The sequence below is a fragment of the Plodia interpunctella genome, chromosome 20 (assembly GCF_027563975.2).
Source record: "Plodia interpunctella isolate USDA-ARS_2022_Savannah chromosome 20, ilPloInte3.2, whole genome shotgun sequence".
NCBI lineage: Eukaryota > Metazoa > Arthropoda > Insecta > Lepidoptera > Pyralidae > Plodia > Plodia interpunctella.
This window is the reverse complement of record NC_071313.1, coordinates 6,114,806-6,138,381: the sequence shown is the minus strand read 5'-3', so window position 1 is coordinate 6,138,381 and position 23,576 is coordinate 6,114,806. Positions and strand designations below refer to the sequence as shown.

At 38.1% G+C, this 23,576-nt stretch overlaps 2 protein-coding genes across 2 annotated transcripts; both read left to right on the top strand.

Moving 5' to 3' along the window:
• Nucleotides 1-1,254: 1,254 nt before the first annotated feature.
• On the top strand, nt 1,255-23,576 carry LOC128678698 (transient-receptor-potential-like protein). The gene is made up of 24 exons (XM_053760434.1): nt 1,255-1,306; nt 2,468-2,559; nt 3,514-3,635; nt 5,082-5,319; nt 6,085-6,227; nt 6,818-6,998; nt 7,821-8,012; nt 8,573-8,807; nt 9,712-9,864; nt 10,761-11,016; nt 11,271-11,404; nt 11,828-11,951; nt 15,221-15,416; nt 15,797-15,964; nt 18,245-18,464; nt 19,286-19,481; nt 20,004-20,110; nt 20,583-20,726; nt 21,265-21,353; nt 21,810-21,903; nt 22,241-22,341; nt 22,526-22,654; nt 22,993-23,190; nt 23,385-23,576. Exons 2-24 carry the CDS (start codon nt 2,533-2,535, stop codon nt 23,532-23,534), a joined length of 3,597 nt encoding a protein of 1,198 aa, XP_053616409.1. The 5' UTR covers nt 1,255-1,306; nt 2,468-2,532; the 3' UTR covers nt 23,535-23,576.
• Tektin-C (Tektin C) lies at nt 12,697-14,374 on the top strand. Its single transcript, XM_053760449.2, has one exon. It carries the CDS (start codon nt 12,957-12,959, stop codon nt 14,241-14,243), a length of 1,287 nt encoding a protein of 428 aa, XP_053616424.1. The 5' UTR covers nt 12,697-12,956; the 3' UTR covers nt 14,244-14,374.

The window sequence follows — 23,576 nt, the reverse complement described above, 5'->3', positions numbered from 1 at the left end:
TGCAGCCTTTATAAAATGTTTTCTACTTTGGCCGGGTATTAAGTATCTTCACACAGTCATTCTCACATCATTAATACATCGAATTAAAAGTTTAATGCCATACTACTTAAATAAATTGACAGAGAACACGTTTTCCCATTGGAAAATACCATAGATTTAGAAAAGTGCAACGCGCGCGGGAAAATACTAATAAAAAAGATTTTAATGTCAGACATTGTCAACTTTTTAAACTCAAAGAAGAAAATGAGAAGTTTTGAAGTTATGCAATAAAGTTTGAATATAAAATAAATTGACCCGAAAATTTTCGCTTCAAGAATAATTGCTTTCATAATTATTGTTAAATGTAGGTATCCTATTATGTTGTTAACCCCAAATGATAAACAAGTTTTTCGTATAAGAACAAATATTAGCAGATTTAGTATAAGATTATTAATATGATGTTTATATAGCACCAACGTTTTTTGGCATTTTCTGTTTAGTCCTAAGGTTAGACTGGCAGAGAATACCTACCATATGACAGATATTAAGTCCACCTATTGTTATTTTTTTGTGCAATAAAGTATAAATAAATCAGTGATATAAAAACAATGTATTGTTTCCACAAGAATTGAATGTAGATATTGTGTCACATATCTAAATGCACTAGTCATGATAGCAGTGTGTACAGTAACTAATGTTGAATTGAATAGCGATGTTGTAATATAATTTTACATTTTTATATTAGTGTTTTATTTTATTTTAACCGCGAGAAACCTATATGCTTCTACGAGATAATAATAAAAATCTCATAATTCCAACGACAAATAAAAAAAATATTAAATAAATTATTTCAATGAGTATTCTTAGGTTAGGTTAAGAGGAGTGTGCATTTAGCGCCATAACACAATCGTCAACGTGAGGTTATATTGAGATGTTTATTTTTTACGCTGTTCTCTGGCTATTCGACCTCACAGACCCGGAATGTAACCGTGATTAGATAGGAACCTGCTAAAGTCGATTGACTGGTAGAAAAAACGTATGTCCGCCGTTTACATTCATTTATAATAATGCTTAATCAAATAAAGTGAGTTGTATCAAAATAATTACGATTTTTTGACTAGAATTTGTTTTGTTTTTTGACAAGGATTCGAGTTAAATTGATTATTATATACACTATCACGGTGTTAAAAGGTGCCAATTATGTATGTATACCGCTTCTAACCGGGTAGACACCCCTTATAATTGGATGATGGTGGGGTGGTATATAATGTGTGGTGGACTTCGTCTATCTGGAGTGGTGAACCGCCAGCCTCAAGCGTGTGATTACGTGAGTATTTATTTATATAGGTACTAGCGACCCCAACTCAAAGTTATAAGTATATTAAACGTTCCTCAAGAAGTTATGTTACTTTATAGCGATTGACACAAAGTAACAAGCTGAATATTTGTGTTTTTAGAAAACCAATTTTTAATTATTGTGTTGGTGCCAATTTTTGTTTATTCTGTTCTATGTGAGAAACTCGATGTCGCATTGGTTTTTCACCTTTCACAATGGTCACGGCATGGATGGCCGGGTGCCTAAAGCAGTGCTTGATGTCGACGCCTGTGCGAAGTGGAGACGAAAAAGTAGGAAAGCGAACCCTGGGCTCCCGCACTCAACGGCTGAGGAAGGCACCGGAAAGACACTCAGATGAGAGAGAGGTTATTCCTATAATCATTAACAAAAAACTTTAAAGTCTAAAATTCCGAATTATTATGTCATTAATTAATGTTGAACCAAGATACATGAAAACTCTCTTTCATCTCCGCATATTCATTCCCGGATGAAGCAGGGCTGTGACGCCGCGAAGCCCAATATCAGCGTAAATTAATAAACTTTTGATGATTCGGCTGTGATTTTACAACCAGTCGCCTGTTTTATGTTAATCCTTCACGGGAATGTTGATCCAACAAGGCAAGATGATCCAACTCGCTGACATCAATTGAATTAGGATCGGCGTAAGGTTATGTCAGCTAACTGGGTGACGGTCGGCATCTAGCGGCTTACGACTTGATGGGCTTCCTTGCGTTGTTTGATGTACATTACATAGGTTTACTTGTACCTGTATTCCCAATCCGATACGATATAATAGAACCATGGTCTGATTAACCCTTAGACTAATTCGGCTGCAGCTTAGCGCGAGGATCAGGGTTCACATTCGCATGCACATTTTACAGATTTCCATGACAATGCATCCGGGCTTCTAACTAGGGAACTCCTCAACGGTTTATTGCACGTACATGTTTTTTTTTACACGTTAAATGCATTGAAATATCTCTTGAGAACTTTTTATATTAGGTACTGGGTAAGCAAAGGCATGCGGCCCACCTCATGGCTTGTGGTCACCGCAGCGGCAGACACTGCAACACCAGAGGGTGGTTGTAAACAACCCCAGTAACTCCTGGTGTTGTAGCGTCGTTTGTTAAGAAAAAATATTTCCTCTTTCAGAATATCCCGCCTGCGGGGGCGGCTGCGCTGCTCCTGATCGATCTGTGCCCGGGTAAACCGCCACCATGGCCGAAAAGAAGGACCTGGAAAGCGTGAGTCTTACAGTAGACAGAGAAAACTATAGTCATATCTTCCATTTCATTCAAGAAAAGTGCTGATCTAATTCCAACTTTTACAATTCTTTTGGAATGTTCACTAAAAATCCCAAGCATATTTTCATCGAATTTCAAGAAGTGGGCCCTCAGACCACACGCACATTTGATATCTTTTGTCTCTTCACGTGTCCGGCCCAATATGCCAATTTGTATGAGATTAGCCTGGAAATTGTATGGGAATCTTCTATCTCATTTGGTTGTGACTCGTCCATCGTCTGTATAGTTTCTCTAGTCTTTGTGTAGACTAGATTAAAACTACATATCTTACACCGTCCGTCGTCTATAAAGTTTATTTGGTCTTTGTGTAGATTAGATAAAACTACTTACATATATGTTTATTATGGGGACTTCGCATGAAACTTTTTATTGAACGCACCTAGTTGACGTTTCAACGACCTTGCAGTCGCTGTGGTAGCAACGTGGCTGGTACTGAAGTTATGTACTCTAAGTGTGAAAGCTTAAATAAAACTAGATTACGCCCGCGATTTCCCTCGCGCGGATATCACTATCGTGTCTGATGAGAGTCGAATAATTTTTGGGTTTTTAATAACAATAGATAGCCTTTTCTATTATTAATATACTATATTATGGAATAGTATATTAATATATAATATATTATTAATATACTATTCCAAGGTTAGCTTCTACAAGTTTTCACTTTAAATAAATAAAAGGCAGAAGCTAAAATATTTTTTGTGCAATTTTTATGCTTTTATGATGTTTCGGACAGATGTGTCACGGAATATTAAAGGCTATCTATTGTTATTAAAACACTAAAAAAAAGTAGGCAACGAGCATGCAGGTTGCCAGTTTAATATCCGTTTTGTTTTTCGGAATTGGTTTTGAACACGGTCTACTATCGCATATTGTTTAATGAGTTTTTACTGACAGGGTGACCCAGCACTGGAGGGCAGAAAACCCATGGACCTGCCGACATTACCCAAGGCCCTCACCTTTGAGGAGAAGAAGTACCTTCTCGCGGTCGAGAGGGGAGATATGGGCAACGTCAGACGGTACGTGTTGTATTGTATACCTAGTTGATAAAATTCCACTTTATTTAATTAGGTGAATTTTTGCCAACGTGAACAAAGGAGACCATAGTCATATTTCCTCATGGCTGAGGGTCGTGGTCATTACGCGGAATGAAAGTATGAAACACACACAACTACTTTCTTAGCACTATTAATGGAAAGGTTTGCCATTGCCTTCTCCACACATAAGTTGATAATCAACCAGTGTGCAAGTTTCCTCGTGATGTTTTCCTTTAACGGAGCAAGTGTTGGTTGATGAAAACTTCTATACATGAGTCAGATTGGTATACAAACTCATGTGACACGAATAGGATTCAAACCTGGGACCTTTCGATCCACAAAGGAGACCAAAAAAGTCAATCAATTCGACTTATTAGATCGAAAACGAAAGAACTGTGCATGTTCTCAAAAAAAGGTTTTGGCTTCTATTAGTCTTAAAGACCCTCCGTAATTATTCTCCTATGTACGTAAAGACATAGCCTATTTACAGTTTTATTATATGTATAGATAAGTGTCGTCCCATTATATAACCATTACAATGGGTAATGGATTTAGTGCGACCTACCAAAAGCAAATCACGTGAAAATTGTGTTGGCCAGAAGCGGGCAGGCTGGAACTAATCCGATTATTTAGTTGACTAATTGGATAGTTACGCTATTAGTCAATTTGCGGCTGTTGACTGTTCATTTGGACCTTGGAAATTTAATTTCGATTATTGTTCGAGCTTTCTGTTGTAATTAGGACTAACAGTAGCATTCCCAAAGGCAGGCAGGAGCGGACGGTTGTAAAATCATAGAAGAATCTTTAGAACTTTGAAAGGTTTATTGTTTTACGCTGACCACGGATTAATATGGAAATAAAATGTATTTCATAACCAGTTAGGAAATAGTGAAAAAAATCTTTCGCAGATTGTTATGAAACATTATGATCATGGACCTAAGGGACTTCTCGGCGTCACAGCCCAGAAAGAAATGGGTAACACGCGAAGATGAGAGAAAGAGAGAGATAGTACTACATATTATATACCCACTAGCTGCGCCTCGGGGCTTCGCTCCCGTTGATATTTCGGGATGAAAAGTACCCCATGTGTTATTTCAGGTTATATTTTACCTGTGTACCAAATTTCATAACAATCTGTCCAGTAGATTTTGCGCGAAAGAGTAACGATCACACACACATATGTACCTACATACATCCTCACTAACATTACATAAAAAAATATATATACCTAACAATACAATACAATACAAAAATCTTTATTGCACAAATTAATTATATAGTATACAAAAGTACAAAATGTATAATCACACATAACATGACATTATGGTATTGATACATTGTGCGGCCTTATCGCTGTAAGCAACTATAATATAAAAATATATATATAAAAAAAATATATATAAATAAAAAATAACTTTCCTTTCGCAGGATTCTACAAAAGGCACATAGACAAAAACACGTGGATGTGAACTGTGTGGATTCTCTCGGGCGCGGCGCGTTGACCTTGGCCATAGACGGCGAAAACATGGAGATGGTGGAACTACTGGTCATCATGGGGGTGGACACCAAGGATGCCCTGCTGCAGGCCATCAACGCGGAGTTTGTGGAGGCTGTGGAGCTGCTGCTGGAGCACGAGGAGCTCATTCATAAGCCTGGAGAGTCGTATGTAAGTTAATGCGTCCAATTTACAGTGATTTTGCGTTGTGGAAATTTTGAGATAAAAAGTATTAGCGGTGTGTTCTCGGTTTTTTTCAAAGTTGTGACGCCTTGAAGCGTAAAAAAATGTATTAATTTTAGAAGACTTCACGACTGGCCGCCTGCCTGATGTTAACCTTGGTTGAGCATGCGGTTGTTACCAATTTGTTCTCTTTTGCTTTTCATACTTTAGTCGTTAAATACAAATGAAAGAGCTAAAGTACCTATTTAATTGAAATATTAAGAAAAAAACAATATTCCATTTTACCTTACAAACGAACGTTAAATATAATATACTAGTCACTATATATAAGATTTTTAAAAACTAAACTTTAAAAACAAATATTGTTGAGGTGCGAAAATAAGCGATTGTTTGTTGCTTTTTTACATATTTACAGAAAATATTAAAAAAAAAGTGGCTACGGCGCCTTGTGCATTATTTTCATTTGTTCTTTCTCCTCTCTCTCATCTGAGCGTGTTCCCGGTTGTTTCCTCAGCCGTTGAGCGTTGGAGTCCAGGGTCTGCTTTCCTACTTTTTCCTCTCCACTTAGCACGGTTGTCGGCATCCCTGGTTGTTGGTTTAGCATAAAACATATGATAACTATATAATTTTTTATGCTAAATTTGTTCTAGTTTAGCATAAAAAATAATATAGTTATCATATTAAGGTTAAAATACCTTTTAAGATTAGTTATTTTAAGTTATCGTATTGTTTGTCTCTGTCTGTTTTTAACAGAGTTGGCAAAAAGTAGACCCGAACACTGCCATGTTCACGCCGGACATCACGCCGCTTATGCTGGCAGCTCACAAGAACAACTATGAGATAATCAAGATCTTGCTTGACCGAGGAGCTACGTTGCCTGACCCCCATGATGTCAGGTAAGTTTCCAATAGACAATCTTTTAGCTGCTAGTTTCCAACTGCTGGATAAGCTTTCCTTAGCTTACAATTTAAATATTCTTTTTTTTGCTGCTAGGTAGTTTTCTACTGTTGGATAAGCCTTTCTTAGCTTACTATTGAAATATTTTTGTGTTATAAAAGTTAATTCATCGTGTTTCCCCATGGACAAAATTATATATGTGACATTCCAAAGGCAAAGTTACTTTATGGAATTATGGACGGTTTTTTTGTTTTTATTTTTAGTTTTTGAGATGCTGTTAATTGCATGTAGTCTCTCCTTGAATAGGACCAATCCATATCCTCCCGTGGATGTCGTACGAGGCGACTAAGGAACATATAGTTTAGGCAGTTGATAGCTGATAGGTAACCACACCATTCCCAAGAAGGGTTGACGTCAAGCGGTTGCCTATCTGTGTTCTATGTAGTATGTAATTATTGAAGTGCTGAGTAAGATCACCTTGATATGACATGTAATTGTTAAAAAAAAAAAATCTTTACCCTATTTCCAAGGTATACCTTAATCCGTAAATAGTATATGATAGATCTGAGATATTTAAGATATTTCTTAGATGTGGCTGCGACGAATGCATCCGGGAATCGACTGAGGACTCTCTGCGTCATTCCCTTGCTCGGCTCAACGCGTACAGAGCTCTGGCGTCGCCATCATTGATAGCCTTGTCCTCCACTGACCCGATACTGACTGCTTTTCAACTGTCCTGGGAACTACGCAACTTGGCTTTTGCTGAACAGGTATCTCCTACATTTTTTAATAATACCTAATACTCAATAATCAATAATAAAAAAATATATTTCGGAAAAACGATAGTCCAAAGGGTTAGTACAAAATTTACCTATGTTAGTACTTACATCTACGGGGCAAATTGGAACCTGGGCTGTCGAGGCCAAGATGGACTCCTATCCAGTTCTTCTTATATATATATACTTATAGTTATTGGACTAACCTTAATCTTAGCACACAACACGTGGAGGATGTGGCTGCTACCTCCGCGAAAACGTCCCATCAGAGAGGCCGAATATTTTATGATGTGTTTTCATTAAACACATCACAAAATATTCGGCAACACACACATTTTTTTACAGTTTTGCTTAAGACCAATGAGATCGTGTGATGGTCATGATGAGATCACTCAGTTTACATTCTTATTCGCCTTATTGTTTGTATAACAGTGAGTACAGTGAAGTACTTGTATAACTCACGAGTGTCTATGCGACTACTTGCCAAGTTTGCGTCGGTAGGTAGTCAGAAAACTCATCTCAGATGCCTTTAGATGACTTGAATAAAATCTAACACCAGTGTTAGCAATAACACACTTGACAAAAGCATAAACTGCGTTTGAGTTATATTCATACACATTTATTGAGGGTGTTAAACCCAGAATAAATGAACCTTACAATGGGAGAATAATATGTTAAGCAAGTGTCTTTATACATCCCCTTGTAATAAGACTATTAATTTCCTTAATTAAACTATCGAGACAGACATAATAGTATTTGATAATTATGTCGAACATTTATAAGAAATCGTCACACAAACCACAAAAAAAATTCCAGGAAAGTAAAGCGGAATACCTAGAGCTCCGACGGCAGGCGCAGAAATTCGCCGTGGACCTGTTAGACCAGTCTCGAAGCAGCCAAGAGCTGGCCATCATCCTGAACTACGACCCTGAGGAACCAGCCTTCGTGGAGGGAGAGCATATGAAGCTGGCGAGACTTGAATTGGCCATTAACTTCAAACAAAAGAAGGTATGTCCTTCCTTTTTTATAATCTGTTGATGGCGCGGATTAAACGTATTGGAATCAGTGACGTAAATTATAAATTCCCATTTATATTTCTTTGTCTTAACTACTCACTCACGTATTACAACAAAAAAGTAGGAAAACGGAGCCCTGGGATTCGACGCTCAACGGCTGAGGTAGCAACCAGGAACACGCTCGGATGAGACAGAGAGAGATCATCACGTATCATGTCATTATAACTTGTCATATAGTTATAAAATGCAGAAGTCCGGCGACTTTGTTCGTATAATGAAATTGATGGTTGTTGCCTTTATAAATAACCATTTTATCTATATACCTATATATTGATAAGATAGGAAATTGATGAAAGTTGATGTTATGCGATGATGTTATGTGAGAGATACATACAAGATTAAGATTTGACACAAAAATGGTGGATACCAGAATACACACTTGTATGCCAGCTATCGGCATGCCAGTTACTTGCCCGTTTTACTTGCATGTGTATCTCCACTCTAAAGTCCTTGAACAACATGAACTTTTTTTAACTGCCTTTATGATTGCAGTTCGTCTCCCACCCAAACATCCAGCAGCTGCTGGCTGCGATCTGGTACGAAGGTGTCCCAGGGTTCCGTCGGAAAACCGCCATGGAGAAGATCATGATCATATGTCGCGTGGCCCTTCTGTTCCCTTTCTATTGTATGCTGTACATGCTGGCGCCGAACTGTGCGACTGGGAAACTGATGAGGAAGCCGTTCATGAAGTTCTTGATTCACGCGTCGAGTTATTTGTTCTTCTTGTGTAAGTATTTTTGAAAAGTGATTAAATAGGTCTATCGTCCCACTGCTGCCACCAAATACGGCACATTAGACAAATATACGGGTTGTGTACCCGCATATTCTAAGTCGAACTTAATATAATAAAACTAATAAGGATAAGGGCCTATTGCTGATAAAGTATCTGATAGCGTTATATGAAAAGTATCATATAGATAGCGTTAAAAATTGCGTTTCACAAGTGTTGGGATAGGGCTAACTGATCAATCACTAGAGGCAGGTTTATCTAGCAGTTAGTTTATCTGTCAATTTACAATATGACATTTTATCAGAAAGTGGTAACAGCCCCTAGGGATTGTACTTTTATGACTATGTACTATACTTTAATAGACCTTAAAATGCTTAGTGAGTATTGTAAGGTACCTACTACTTTGTCTTATCTGTAATTTTTTCAAAAAATCATAACTATTAAGAATCCCATAAATATGCGTCTTAAATAGTTTAAAAGCAATGTTTTATTGTTTCATTGGAATGATTCAAACTTCAACCGGAAGCTCGAATTTCGTATTTAAGTATCTGTGTCAAGGCGCACTACGACTACGAGTGCGTCCAGCGATATGACGTCCATTGAAAGGTAAACTCTAATAGAGTCCCCTAAGATACATTTTACATTGACAAGACGAGAGCTGACAGCGAGCTGAGCGCTAATTGATTGCCAAAGTAAAGTATGTCTACAATGGACGCTTTAAAGCTCAATTTTCAATGAACGTCCTCTATGATCTTTTAAACTGCATTTTTTTCACTGTCATCGGGTTCCAACTATTGCACTATACAGTAAAGCCATAAACCATACCATAGCCACTGGTCGAAAATAATATAATAGCTATTTAAGAAGAAGAAGAAGTGTTAATGAATCAACATTTCCTCAGTGATACTGATTCTGGTGTCGCAAAGAGCAGAGGTGCAGGCGATACAGCTGTTCGGCCCTGAGTGGATGGTGAAGGAGCTGGAGAAAGAACTCCTCAAACAGAGAGGGAACGGACCCACGTATCTGGAGCTGGTCGTCGTGGTCTATGTCCTTGGTGAGTTTACTTATAAAACAATCAATCTAAACAGCAACCGCAGTTTTGTTTCCGAAAAATTCGAGCATTTGGCCATTTCTTCTGGGCAATGGTCGTTCCTAAATTAAAATGGATTACAGCTTTGAGAAATACAACTATTGGGCTTTGTAATATTCACAGCTACGGGGAATTGAAAAAATATGTATAATCTAGATAAAATAAATACATTTAGGAACATTATGATAATTCATAGAGATAACAATGCAGCATAAGAAGATTGAAAGTTGGTTTAAAAGTCCATTATCTAAAATTATGAAATTATAAAAACAAACTCAAACATCATAAAAAAAAACATAATTTTGTAACATTTAAGAAGTCATCACCATAAACTCATTAATATTTCATGTAGCTGTCGAATAAACATAAATTTATTAGCGAACATTTTACCCAGTTGTGACGTAACTTGTTTATGTAATTTAGTATGGAGTGTTAGGACGAGACCAAACATGTGTGATTTTATTTTTGCTAGGTATATCTTTGAAAGCATTGACATTATCACTTCACTTCACATTTCTATTCATAGGGTCTTCGGTTAGTTATTAATACAAAAATTAGTCAACTAGCTACTCTTTAGTTAGTAGAAGCTTTTAAATAAAATAAAATTAGCGAGTGTTCAGTTTTCAGCGAACTCTCTTCAGTTCTCATTTCAATAAACATAATTTTGCTGTTGAAAGAGTGAATATTATTTTCTGCGAATGAAAATAATTTTATCCCAATGGATTTGTCTTTTTTTATTCTTCAATTATTTTTTCGCCATTTTCTGCACCTGTTTCCGTTAAACAAACGTATCGTTGTTCGTTATTAGATACTATATACTAACGATGTCAAGCATGAACTCAAATTAGCCCAATCTCTAGGTTTCATCTGGGAGGAGACTCAAGAGATCTATATCGAAGGCATCAGGTCCTACCTCCGTAACATGTGGAACTTCATCGATTTCACCCGCAACTCCCTCTACGTGGCCGTAGCTTTGTTACGGTTCGCGGCGTACCTCCAACAAGCTGCTGAGATCAGGAGGGACCCTCAGACGAAGTTCATCCCGAGGGAACAATGGGATGCTTTCGATCCTCAGTTGATTGCTGAAGGGCTGTTTGCTGCTGCTAATATATTTAGGTAAAATTTTGTGTGACGTTTTGTCTTTTATGCCACAAAAAGTCAATATTCCTTTCAATTTCTTCTTTCGATGTCTGTTATTAAGCTCCTTTTAAATCACACAACCGATTTTGATGCAGTTGTCACTGTTATTTAGAACTTTTTAGAAGGTTTCTACACAAATAACCCGTGCGGAACATCGGTATCATACGAATCATCCAAATGAGATATTTGTCCTATAGGTATGACATTTCAAATTTTTATTTTGTCCTTAGTGCGTTGAAGCTGGTCCACCTGTTCTCCATCAACCCTCATCTGGGACCGCTGCAGATCTCCCTGGGCCGCATGGTCATTGATATCGTCAAGTTCTTCTTCATCTATAGTTTGGTCCTCTTTGCCTTCGCTTGCGGTAAGTTCTATTTGAAGATGGTGCATATTGTTAAGTGCTTCATTTATAACTATAAATGACTGAACTCAGTCATCCTCGTTTTCGTTTGCGGTAAGTTTATGTTTGTTTGTATCATCTGAAAACATTTAAGGCAGAAACAAAATAGTAAAGATAAAAAGTAGTGCATCAGCAGAATCGGAAATCGTATGATTACGTTTTTTCGGTAAAGGCATTCTGTTGATATATGCATATTCTGATCCTAGGCCATTCAGATCCGCGATACCTCCGGTGTCGCAGGCGTTTATATAGGTTGTGGTAACCACTTACCATCTGGTTGATTGTAATGCGCATGCCTGCTTTTTTATTTTATTCGTGATGTATATTTTCTAATTCTACATTTAATTATTATTTGAAGTACATAAACAAAAACGCAGTAACCTGTAGGTCTTAATCAACTGCTCTGGTATTTCGCCGACTTGGAAAAGAGGAAGTGTTATGTGTTACCTGGCGGTCTACCTGATTGGGACAACGCTGGGGACTCTTGCATGAAGTGGAGAAGTTTTGGGAAGTGAGTCGACTGGTGTAGATGGCGCTAGAGGACTTGAAAAGTATGGATTTGTTTTGTTTATAGATATTGCTATGTGTTTTTCCCATGGAATCAGTAGGTGCTCCGTGTACGAAGTACTTATTAAATCTATGGCTTTTTCCTATTCGCTTGCCATCATACGTATTGTCCATCGTAGATATAGCATAGAGAGAATTGGCTACTTTTCAAATAGTCAAATCGGATACTTTTTAATGTCAGAAACCAAAAGGAGTTTGTGTGACAGTGATATCTTGTGACGTCATAATTTTTATCGACTTTAATTAGAACAAAAAATAAATTCGCATATTTTTTAAAATTCCAGTACAAAAATTGATGAATTAAAGTGACATTTAATTATAGTGTTTAATTGTTTTAAATACCTTCATTAATCAATAAATTTATAATAGATCAGACGTTTGTGGTTGTACTTTTGCCTATCCTAGAGGCATTATTTTCCATACTAAAACCAGTTTTCTGGCTCAGAATTTGAACTTTATGGATATATACATAGTATATACCTACATTACCTATTTGTTAAATTACGCATAAAAAAGCAAACTACCTATAAATATGTATAATGTAAAGTAAATAATAAATATACCCTTAGGAAGCTATAACTTCTGTGGTTTAGTTAGTATAGACACGAATATGATAACATATAGTTATTTATATTATATTATTACCGCATATAGGTACTTTGTGTGGCAATAAAATGCGGGCATAGATAGGTATTGCGGTTCCCTTAACATAGGTTCATCCTTCCGAAAACATTTTAAGATGGGGTTAAGTCATACGAAACATTTAACCTTTTTCATTGTTTGGAGCTCTTTGGCGAAGCAATCGAGCAAACCGCGCCTTTCCCCGCAATTGTCTGCCGTTTCCTTGACGACGTCCGTCTTGTTATGTCAATTTTTTGAGAGAATATCTTTGTGTAACATTTCGTAATTTCTTGTAAATTTGTACGTTTATGAATTAGTCGTTTTCAAAATGGGTGATGCACAATTTGGGGTGCGACATGTGATTGGGGCTCCAGTGGCCACCACCAGACTCGCTGAACAGGCCATAGTATGCATGCCGCCGAGGGCTGCCAAGTTTACTCTCGCCGAATGGAAACTGAGCAACAACCAACGATGCAGGAACACAGAAGACCAGCAACAGCTGGCAGACAGGGTACTCAGAGAAAGCGAAAGGATCCGCACGGAGACTGGCGAGAGAGCAGATATTATGAAAGCCACCGTCGACAGGAGACTGGAAGAACGCATTGGGGACGTAGCGTTCGTCAAGAATGAACTGCAAATTCAACGGAAAGAAATATGCATTGAATTAGAAGCTCTTAGCCTATACAAGACCAGGCTTCTAGACTGTCTTGCGTCATTACAAACGAATGCTTTGACTATATGCCGAAAATGTTTGATGTTGAGAGATGGCCGCATTGGAATAGACCTAGTTGTAGATGAGGCCGAGCATGCTCTTCAGCAAGAAATAACTACAATACTTGGAGGTCAAGCTCTCATGAAAAGGACCCTGGAGCAGCTTAACGAACAGATGAGACGCTTGCGAGCTACTCGTTACCTCCTGGATCGAGATCTCCAGTATAAACAACACGCAATCGATTGTGATAAAGGCTCACTGTCTCTAAAACCTACGGATCTTTGCCTAGCAGTTTATGAAGGTTACGCAAATTTGGATCCAGGTAACATTTCAGCTGAAGAATATAATGCTTACTCTGCAAATAATATTAAACTTGCGGCAAGAGAAGTGACCAGCGCACGTCCAATCCGAATGTTTGTTGATACATTGCTGAAGCAGGTGATCGATGATCTATGGGTCGCTTACAAGAAATGTAACCATGCGTTCTCTGAAAGAATAATAGAGACGAAAATAGCGAAAGGCAAGCTTGAGGATATGCATCGGGAGACAACTCAGCTGATAGCTGATATGCAGAATAATATTTTGGAGTTGAAAAAGGCATTAGCACAGAAGGAAGGTAATGTGGGTTTGGCGCATATTCGGCTTGGAAGGCGAGCTCAGAGGGTCGGTGCGGAGTTGGTCAGAGATCCTCCTGGACAGGCGCTGTATTACGAAAGTGAAATGTTGCGCCACAGCGTCGAACAACTTCAACAGATGCTGCAAGAAGCGACTTCTTCTCTTCGCTATCTCTTACAAACACAGATCCAATTAGAAGAAGACATCAACGTAAAAATGAACACGTTGAAGATTGACGAAGTCGATTGCATGACATTGAGAGAAACTATGGATTATCATGCGTATTGATTAGTGATTAAATCTGCATTTTCTATTTAGCAGAAATCTGAAATAGAGTGGACATTAGTTTTCATTTTGTATTATTTTTCCACACACATTTCTAAATTTATTTGTTCTAGAAATACAACTATTATTGAGTATTGGTAGTTTGTGTTCTCTCTTTGTCATTCAAATTCCAATTTGTTTCCAAAAATAAATATCAGAAGTAGGTAGCTAATTATTGTTGTCAGTAATAATTCAATAAATAATGACTATTATAATCTTTGAGATGCAATATAATATTCGCGGTGACTTGCTCAATAAGATAAAAATCACGACATCCTTTTTAATATTAAAAAAAAAACTAAAGTAGTCGATTTTTTTAGATTGTCCTGGATCTTATTGCTAAAAATATTAGATTCATATTAGTAAATTCCACTAGGAAATTATTCATTTATTTTCTGGAACAGGACTAATCATGACACTAATCTAGATACTGCTAATAAATAGAGAATCATATTGTGACGTTATTGATTTCGATATATGCTTTTGTAGCACGATGCCTACTATCGCCCTTCGTCCACCAATATTTTGTTTGAAATCCATATCCATACTAAACTAATATTATAAAGATAAAAGGTTTGTGTTTTTGTTTTTTGTTTGTAACTAATACTCAAAAACGACTTGGCCGATTTTGATGAAATTGGACACAGAGATAGACGAAATTTTCAGGAGGTACCATTGGCTACTTTTTTATTATAATTTTACCCGAAGAACCGTGAAGACGGAGCGGGCCAATTCCAAGTGAAGAATAAAAAAAATATTGTATTGAATTACATTACATTGAAATCGAAAATAGTAGCCATTCTGGTTCAATTCGATCCGTTACTATCCTAACTCGTCCACAAAACCCACTTGATTACCAGATTATCCCTCTCCAAACCCTACCTGGGCTATCCCACTGTTGGGTGAACGGGTTTCTATATTACATATAACAAATCCACCAGCGTCTTCGAGGCTTCCCAGTCCCTGTTCTGGGCGTCTTTCGGCATGGTGGGCTTGGAGAACTTCGAGTTGGCTGGCATCAAGAGCTACACCCGCTTTTGGGGCCTGCTCATGTTCGGCTCCTATTCAGTAATCAATGTCATCGTGCTGCTGAATCTACTCATCGCTATGATGTCCAATTCTTACGCTATGATTGACGTAAGTATTTCTATAATACTTTCATGAGGTCTGTTCAGTTTTAACTCTTAAGACATAATAGTAATCTATATGTACTCTCATTATAAAGGGGTTTGTGAGTTTGCATGTTTGTAGCGGGTAATCTTCGAAACTATCGACCGATTTCAAAAATTATTTCACACCATTTGAAAGATGCATAATCCAAGGCTATATTTTTTATCTCAAAATTCCTACGAAAGCGAAGCACCGGGCAACATCTAGTGTGTAATATAATAAGTTTAACTGTACATATATCTGTTGATACTCGCAAACTAATGAACCGATTTTGATTTTGTTATTGTATGAAATGTATAATTAATAAGATATTAATTATAGCTATAATTGGATTTTATATTATTTAGGAACACTCAGATGTAGAATGGAAATTCGCCAGAACCCGCCTCTGGATGAGCTACTTTGAGGAGAGCGCGACATTGCCACCTCCGTTCAACATCATGCCGACTCCCAAACTACTGCTCAAGATGCTGGGCCTGAGGAAGAAGGATAAAGTCCGGAAGGAGAAGTCTGAGGTGAGTAATCTCCCATTCTTTTCTTTATCCTTACATGTTATAAAACAATGTCCTCAGCCGCGTCTGTCTGTTTGCAAGAAACTCAATAACTACCAACGGATTTTTATGTGGTTTTTATTAATAGTAAGTGTAGTCCTGAGAAGAAGAAGGCTGAAGAGAGTTTTAATATATTTATAATGGTTTAACCCGAGCGAAGCAGCTCGCTAGTATATTTAAAAATGTGAAAATTCGGATGTGTGTAAGGCGATGTTTTTTAGTTAATTACACAAAATTTATTGGCCAGATTTCGATGAATTTTGGTTGATGAGTTGATATGACCTGGATAAAATGTGCCCTATGTAGATACTATAGATATAACTAGCTAGTGCAGGAACTAAATTTAGAAAATGAAACCATTTTTAAATCTATTACCACGGGAGCGAGATCACGGAACACAACAGAACGATTCCAATGCAACTCAGTTCAATTTAGGCACCTAAAATGAATCGCATTCATAGAAAAAAATAAGTCGATGGTACGAATTTGCGATGCAGTTCAGCTTAGGTCGTAAAGTGGATCGCGTTATGAGATGATGGTAAGCCCTCAGATATATAGTGTACAATATAAAAAAAACTGAATTTTCAAGCGTTTTCGTGTGAATCTTTTCATAACATAATAATCCCTCATGTAAACAACAACACAGTTTTAATTCTGTTAGTGAAAGGGATATAATTTCCTGTTTTCTGTTGTATCCTGTGCGGGATGACTTTTCATTGTGTAGTCTATTGAGCCGACAGTCGTGAAACGAAGGGAAAATTACTTATTAGCCACTAAGTACATGTACCTACTATATTTTAGACACATATTCAACGCCACGAAAGATACTTTGCCAATGGCGAGGTATTGGTCCTCACAAAGAACGCCAAAGTCGTCTAAGACTAAATTTTTGATGACATTTTGCATTATGTACATTTTTATCTGCGGCCGCATTTGTCCCGTTCTTTCAACCGATTCAGCCTTCCCCATTGATCTAAATAAAGCATTTTCATGACGTTATTTTATGGCCAGGTCCGGATTTAAAAATCTGAATATTTTAAGGCAAAGAAGAAGTTAGTAATAGGAACAACAACGACAAGCGAATATACAGACAGTTACGAATGGAAAGATTGGGAAACTAATAAATTAGTTGTATTAAATTTTGTTTTGAGTTTTCAGGGTGGGTAGCGCCCATAATACTCATAAAAGAAGGACTCTTTTGTGGCCCTGCCCTCCCTTAAAAACCGGTCCTGCATTTAGCATATCCATAGATATTTGCGTAATAACTTCGTGGGTGTACAAAATACTAACCAAAAGGTTTATATTTATTATTTGTCACAATAACAATGTTGCTTTTAATTATTTTGCTAAAATTATAAATGGGTCATTGGATAACCCTTGCGGTTCTAAAGAGTTAATTAAGCGTTTTCTTGACATGTTTAATTAAAGCTTATAGATATATAAGTAATTTTATTAGGTGTGTATACTACCTCTATGTCCCGCTGCGCATATTATTAAATGCATAGTTCAACCGACTGCGTCACTCTGTTATAATTTTATTATGGTAAGTATATAGTTTTATTAAGGAGAACCTCGTAAAATGCCTCAGGATAAATTTTGTTATGTTATGAGAAGCGATCTTTGCTTTCATCGGCTGAGCCAACGCCATTTTGTAGTTTATACGCGGATTCAGATGTTTTGTTGCTAAATTAATAACTTAGTTCAACGAAAGATAACACTTTCTTACTATACTTATGAAATAAAATAAATTTCTACCTACCTACACATCACATTCATAATATTTTTAAAAGTTATTTTTGTTTTAGTATTTATATATAAGTATTACTTCTCATCATTAATTCATTTATTTTTGCGTAGCCGTAAGGACGGTAAAATATATTATTCTATTCAAAATTATTCATTCAATTTAGTATGACATATATAGTACCAAAGGTGAAAAGAAGTGGCGCAACAAACTTCACCGCAGCCTTAACTCAAGCCTAAGCTAACTGCAGCTTTTTATTAACAACTAGCGGCCCGTCCCGGCTTCGCTCGGATAAAATCATAATAAATTATACTTTTAAACCTTCCTCGGAAATTACACTATCTATTTGAAACCCATATCAAAATCCGTTGCGTATTTATAAAGAATTAAGTATACATAGCGACAGAGAGTGGGAAGCGACTTTGTTTTATATTATACTATGTACTTAGTGATTTGCACATGTTTTTACAAAAAACATATTTATTGTCTCTTTCTCCCAGGAGCAAAAAGAGAAAGAGCACGATGTCCGCTATCTAGCGGTGATGCGGGCTCTGGTCTGGCGGTACGTGTCAGCCATGCATAGGAAGATGGACGACGAACCAGTCACTGAGGATGACATCAATGAGCTGAAGGGAGATGTGTCGGCCCTCAGATATGAGCTGCTTGAGGTCTTCGAGAAGAATGGCATGGATGTGTCCTTCACTGATAGGAAGGAGAAAAGTAAGTGGTTTTTAAACCCCGACGCAAAAAGAGGGGTGTTATAAGTTTGACCGCTAGGTGCGTCTGTCTACGTGCGTACAAAGACTTGTACGTGGCACCGTAGCTCATCAACGGGTGAACCAATTTGGATGCGGTTTTTTTGTGATAGCTAATTTTTATGCGGTTGTTCTTAGATATGTTTGTTATATCAAAATTGGTTCAGCCGTTCAAAAGTTGTATCGAAATGAATATTGAAAGTCGGGCGTTTTTTAATTTGTCTAACAAATAAACTTGTTAATAACCATATGTGCTGGCTCGCGGCTCCGCCCGCGTAAATTTCCTACACGAATAGTTTATTTTTCCAGGATGGAATGAAGGATAGTGGAATCATACGCTACAAATACCTTGTGTTTGCAGCGTGTGGTTCTAACCAATATAACCGTAACCCTATTATTCATAAAAAATGTAAAACATTATTTACACTAAAGTATGTTTTGTCTCTTTCTATCAATTTCAAATATTACAAAGATACACAAGTTTATTGTTACACAAATTAAAAAACCCCAGACTTTCAATATTCATTTCGCTACAACATTTGAACGGCCGAACAGATTTTCATGAAACATGGCATGAACACTCTGGATAAAATTATCTATGACACAAAAAAAAAACTAAACGAAAAACTCGTTGGGGAGCTACGATGCCACAGCCAGATACACAGATAGACACATTACGCTTATAACACCCCTCTTTTTGCGTATGGGGTTAAAAATATACATTAGCAGTATGCTCTCACATTATGAATAACTGTCTTAGATGTTAAATCCCTTATTATCTTGCAGCGGTGCTCGGCAAACGCATGAAGGTGTGGGAGCGTCGCCTGATGAAGAACTTCCAAGTGGCCCCTGTGGCTGGCATCGAGGACGAAGCTCCAGCTGATGAGGGCGGCCTGTCCAAGTTTAGGAGAATCGCCAAGCTTGCTGTAGCCAGCACCACCAACGCGAAATGGGACCAGACTTTGGTCGGAGCTGGTATTGCGTAAGTATTCGATTTACACTATCAGTGTGCGTAGTGCGACTTTGCTAGTGCGTAGTCGATTCGCAGTGAGACGCAGCTACCACAATGTGATTGGTTCGCTGCGTCTCACTTCGAATAAATTCGATAGTGAGAAGTGAAATGTAAACCCGCACTTCGCCCTATGATCTGAGGAAGAAGTGCGGGTTTGCTGTTGAGAAGTGGGTTGGTTTCACTTCACTATCGAATAGATTGAAAGTGAGATTCAGTGAACCAATTATATTGCGGTGTGCCATGCGTCACAATGGCGTATTGTGGTAGCTGAATCTCACTGCGAATCGATTCGATGGTGAGATGTTACTGCTTTAGGCAGCTTGCTGTAATGGGCCACCCGATAAAAAATACTTTATTTTTGGTCACACACTTGGAAGTTATAAAACAAAGTCGCTTACCGCTGTCTGCCCCTATGTTAGCTTAGATCTTTAAAACTACGCGACGGGTTTTGATGCAATACCTTAACTTTCATACATTATTTATCTGTGACAGGACACAGATCGGCCGTTGCCGCAGCCGTGAGTCTTACAAGAATCAACAGAACTTGCAGCGAGCTATGGATGAGGCCAGGAAACTAGTGCTCAGGTCACCACTGCCAGGTATGTTTCTGTTTTCCATCTAATGTGATCACTAAATCATTCTTTCCGACGACCTTTCCTGACGACCTGGGTGACACACTGGTAAAATGCTTGCCTCTGAACCGAGAGGTCCCGGGTTCGATCGCCGGTCGGGTCATGAGGGAAAATAATATTTTTCTGATGGGCCCGGGTCTTGGATGTTTATCTATATTTATGTATAAGTTATAAAATATAGTATAGTTGAGTTAGTATGCTATAACACAAGTCTGACAGGACAGACTGTACCTATCTATACTATTATTATAAAGAGGTAAGCGTTTGTATGTTTGAGGCGGGTAATCTCCGAAACTACCGAACCGATTTCAAAATTCTTTCAGAATTAGAAAGGTACATTATCCAAGATAGCTATAGGCTATTTCATCTCAAAATTATCGCGGGAGCGAAGCCCCGGGCAACATCTAGTTTGATATAAACCAGCTTTTGCTTATTCTAGAAAGTTCCCGCGGTGCGTCTCCCATAGAGATGCCGGTGACTCCCGGTCACACTCTTCTGGAGCTTATCAAGGATATATCGACTGAAGTTGGGGAGCCAGTTGATTTATCTTCACCAACGCCGAAGTCGCCTTGGAAACCATCTGGTAAACTGCCAATTTTCAACTTTTTAAAATAGTTTGTTATATTACGTCACACATGCTTTTTTAAAAATGTAATAATATTTAAAATGTACTTAAACTATTATTATAAAGAGGTAGGCGTTTGTGAGTTAATATGTTTGAGATGCTGAGGTAATCTCTGAAAATACTGAACCGATTTCAAATATTCTTTCACCATTAGAAAGGTAGGTACATAATGTGAGATTGCTATAGGCTATATTTTGTATAATAATATACTTATTCAGCAAACTTTGATCTGCGCGCCGCTGTCGTTTAGACAAAATGCCGTATTTTACATTTTTCTGCGTAGGTTAAAGTTAACGTCAACATTGACTGGAGTACAGTCAACAGCACATCAAGTTACTCTGCATGTACATCTATGGCGTGGTAATAGCAGCGAGTTTGCTATGAATTTGGGTAGGTTGATGTGCTGTTGATTGTACCCCACTATATAAACTTAGTCGTACAGACTTAATATTATGATGAAAAAACGTACTGCAACTCACGAGTTCCATTTTTGCAGCTGGCGAAGCTACCCTGGGCGCGTCACTACTGTCGGCAGCTCAGAGTCGAGCGGTTTCTCCTAAACCACCCAGCCCGTGTTCTTCTAAAGTAAGTTCTTAATCAAGTTAACTCCGTGGCGCAGTGATCACCACCGCCGTTCGCTAGTTGGGCGTCCTGGGTTCACCTCCCAGCGCGGGCAAATATACCTGCGATCACAAATATTTGTTTGCGGTTCCTGGTGTGTTGTGTCCGTTTCTGTCTTTTCTTTATGTCCATCGGACGGACCGCGATACAAGCTTAATGCTTAGTACACTAAGCATTAAGCTTGTACATATAATGTCCAATGGACATAAAGAAAAGACAGAAAGGCTATTGAGTGTTTTTACTGTTTAGTGTCGTGATACTGCACACTAGAGCTACCATGACATTTTTATCAATTTCTTTTGTTTATTAGCGAAAACTAAGAAATCCTCTTTCCAAATTATTCTAGTTGCCGCGGTGGCGCTAGTGTGCAGTATGTATCACCTTAAACTATTTATTTTTATTTTTTCTTTGCCTCAACAGCCAACGTCAAAGAATCCAACGCCTGCGGGTTCCCGTGGTCCGAGCCCCACTCCAAGATCTGTGAGTCCAGTTAGCGAGGAAGCCGCACAGCCTGGTAACTTACTTAACACACGTAAATGAACTAGACTAAATCTAACGTGCGTAATGGAAAAACTGTATACTTATCGATGTATCGATATTTATTATCAAAACATTTTATTATCTAATGGTACCAGCTAAAGAATGTCATATTGTATACACAAACATTTGACATTCACACTTTTTTATTAAACTCTTAAGTTTTAAGAGTATTTTAATGAATTGACAACATACCTATATCACAAACCATTAAGTGTTCAACAGAAATTGAATCTTTTTTACGTAGTTACTTGGCGTAAATTTTTGGTAGCATCAACTCATTTCCGACGTAAAAATAAAAAATTTTCTTCAAGAACCAAGTCCACTAAAAGCGAAGCGAGTGCCGGGCGAATCTCCCCCGAAGGTGATCAAGAGGAAACCTTCGGTGCCTCCAGCACAGGCTGGCGAAGAACAGGTGAGAAGATCCTTTATCTCTTTCTCTCTCATCTCCACATTCTCCAAAGAATAAAAGAAGGAAGCCAAATGAAAAATAACTATCCTACTACTACTACTACGAGGCAACTAATAATTCTAATAGCCTAGGCAGTTATTAGGCAACAGTAGCAGATGAGATTTTATACGAATATATTTATCTTTAGCCACTAGAAGCACCATCGGGACCTGAAGCTAAGCCCTTGGAAGACATAGTAGTGGCGCGGCCGGTCGCTCCAGAGATTAAGCCTGCTGAGGGTGCCATTCCTCCTCCTCCACCAGTTATGAAGCCCAAGGTAAGAGCTTCTGTTACTAATATTTATACTAGAGGCCAGTCTCTGCTTAGTTCGTTTAAAATCTTAATAAATTACACACCTAAACGTTATTCAGCAATCATCAATCACATCACTATTTATTGGTAAAGACTCTGTCTGGTAGTTTTTGAGTTTATGGTGTTCATACAGACCGAACTTATTTTTATACCTCTGTAGCCTAATGTTCATCATGCCCGACTGCTACCTACATTGGAGGTCCTGGGATCGTATTCGAATTTCTTGGAGTAAGAACTCACGCAGTTCCGAATGAAACCGGGAGTATGTGTGAGTGACAGAGATCTTTAACTCTTTTCTCCCAGGCTCCACCAGCGCCGATCATGGAGATAACCCCAAGCACTCCCCCGGTGCACGCAGCAGCTGTGAAGCCACCATCGCCACCAAAATCTCCAATAACCAAACCACCAACACCACCAAAGTCGCCGTCGCCAGTGCCTAGGGCACATTCTCCTACGCCAAGATCACCGTCACCACAAGCGTCGACATCTGCTGTAACAGCGGTATGTATTTTCTTTCTTATAGTCTAGTAGTTTGTAGCTTTGAGAACGAGTTTATATAATTTAAAAGTTAAAAAAGGTGTTTGTGAATGAGTAGGAGAGTACAAAGTTCCCATTAATTTGACTAGTGTGATTATTGATTTTTTTTGCGTTAATGACCCGCCCATCTAGTGAACTGATCAATGTAACATTTACAGAAAACCCCTCCATCTCCCCCACAACGTCTAACGTCAACGTCGAGCACGGAGCAGCTGATCCCCCCTCCCTCCCCGCAGCCCCTCCGGCCGGTGAAGAAGTTGGATGATGTAAAGACCATAAAACGACAACCGAAAACTGGGTGGTTATAGACATATTCATAGATTTCGTGTCTCATGAAGAGCCAAACAAAA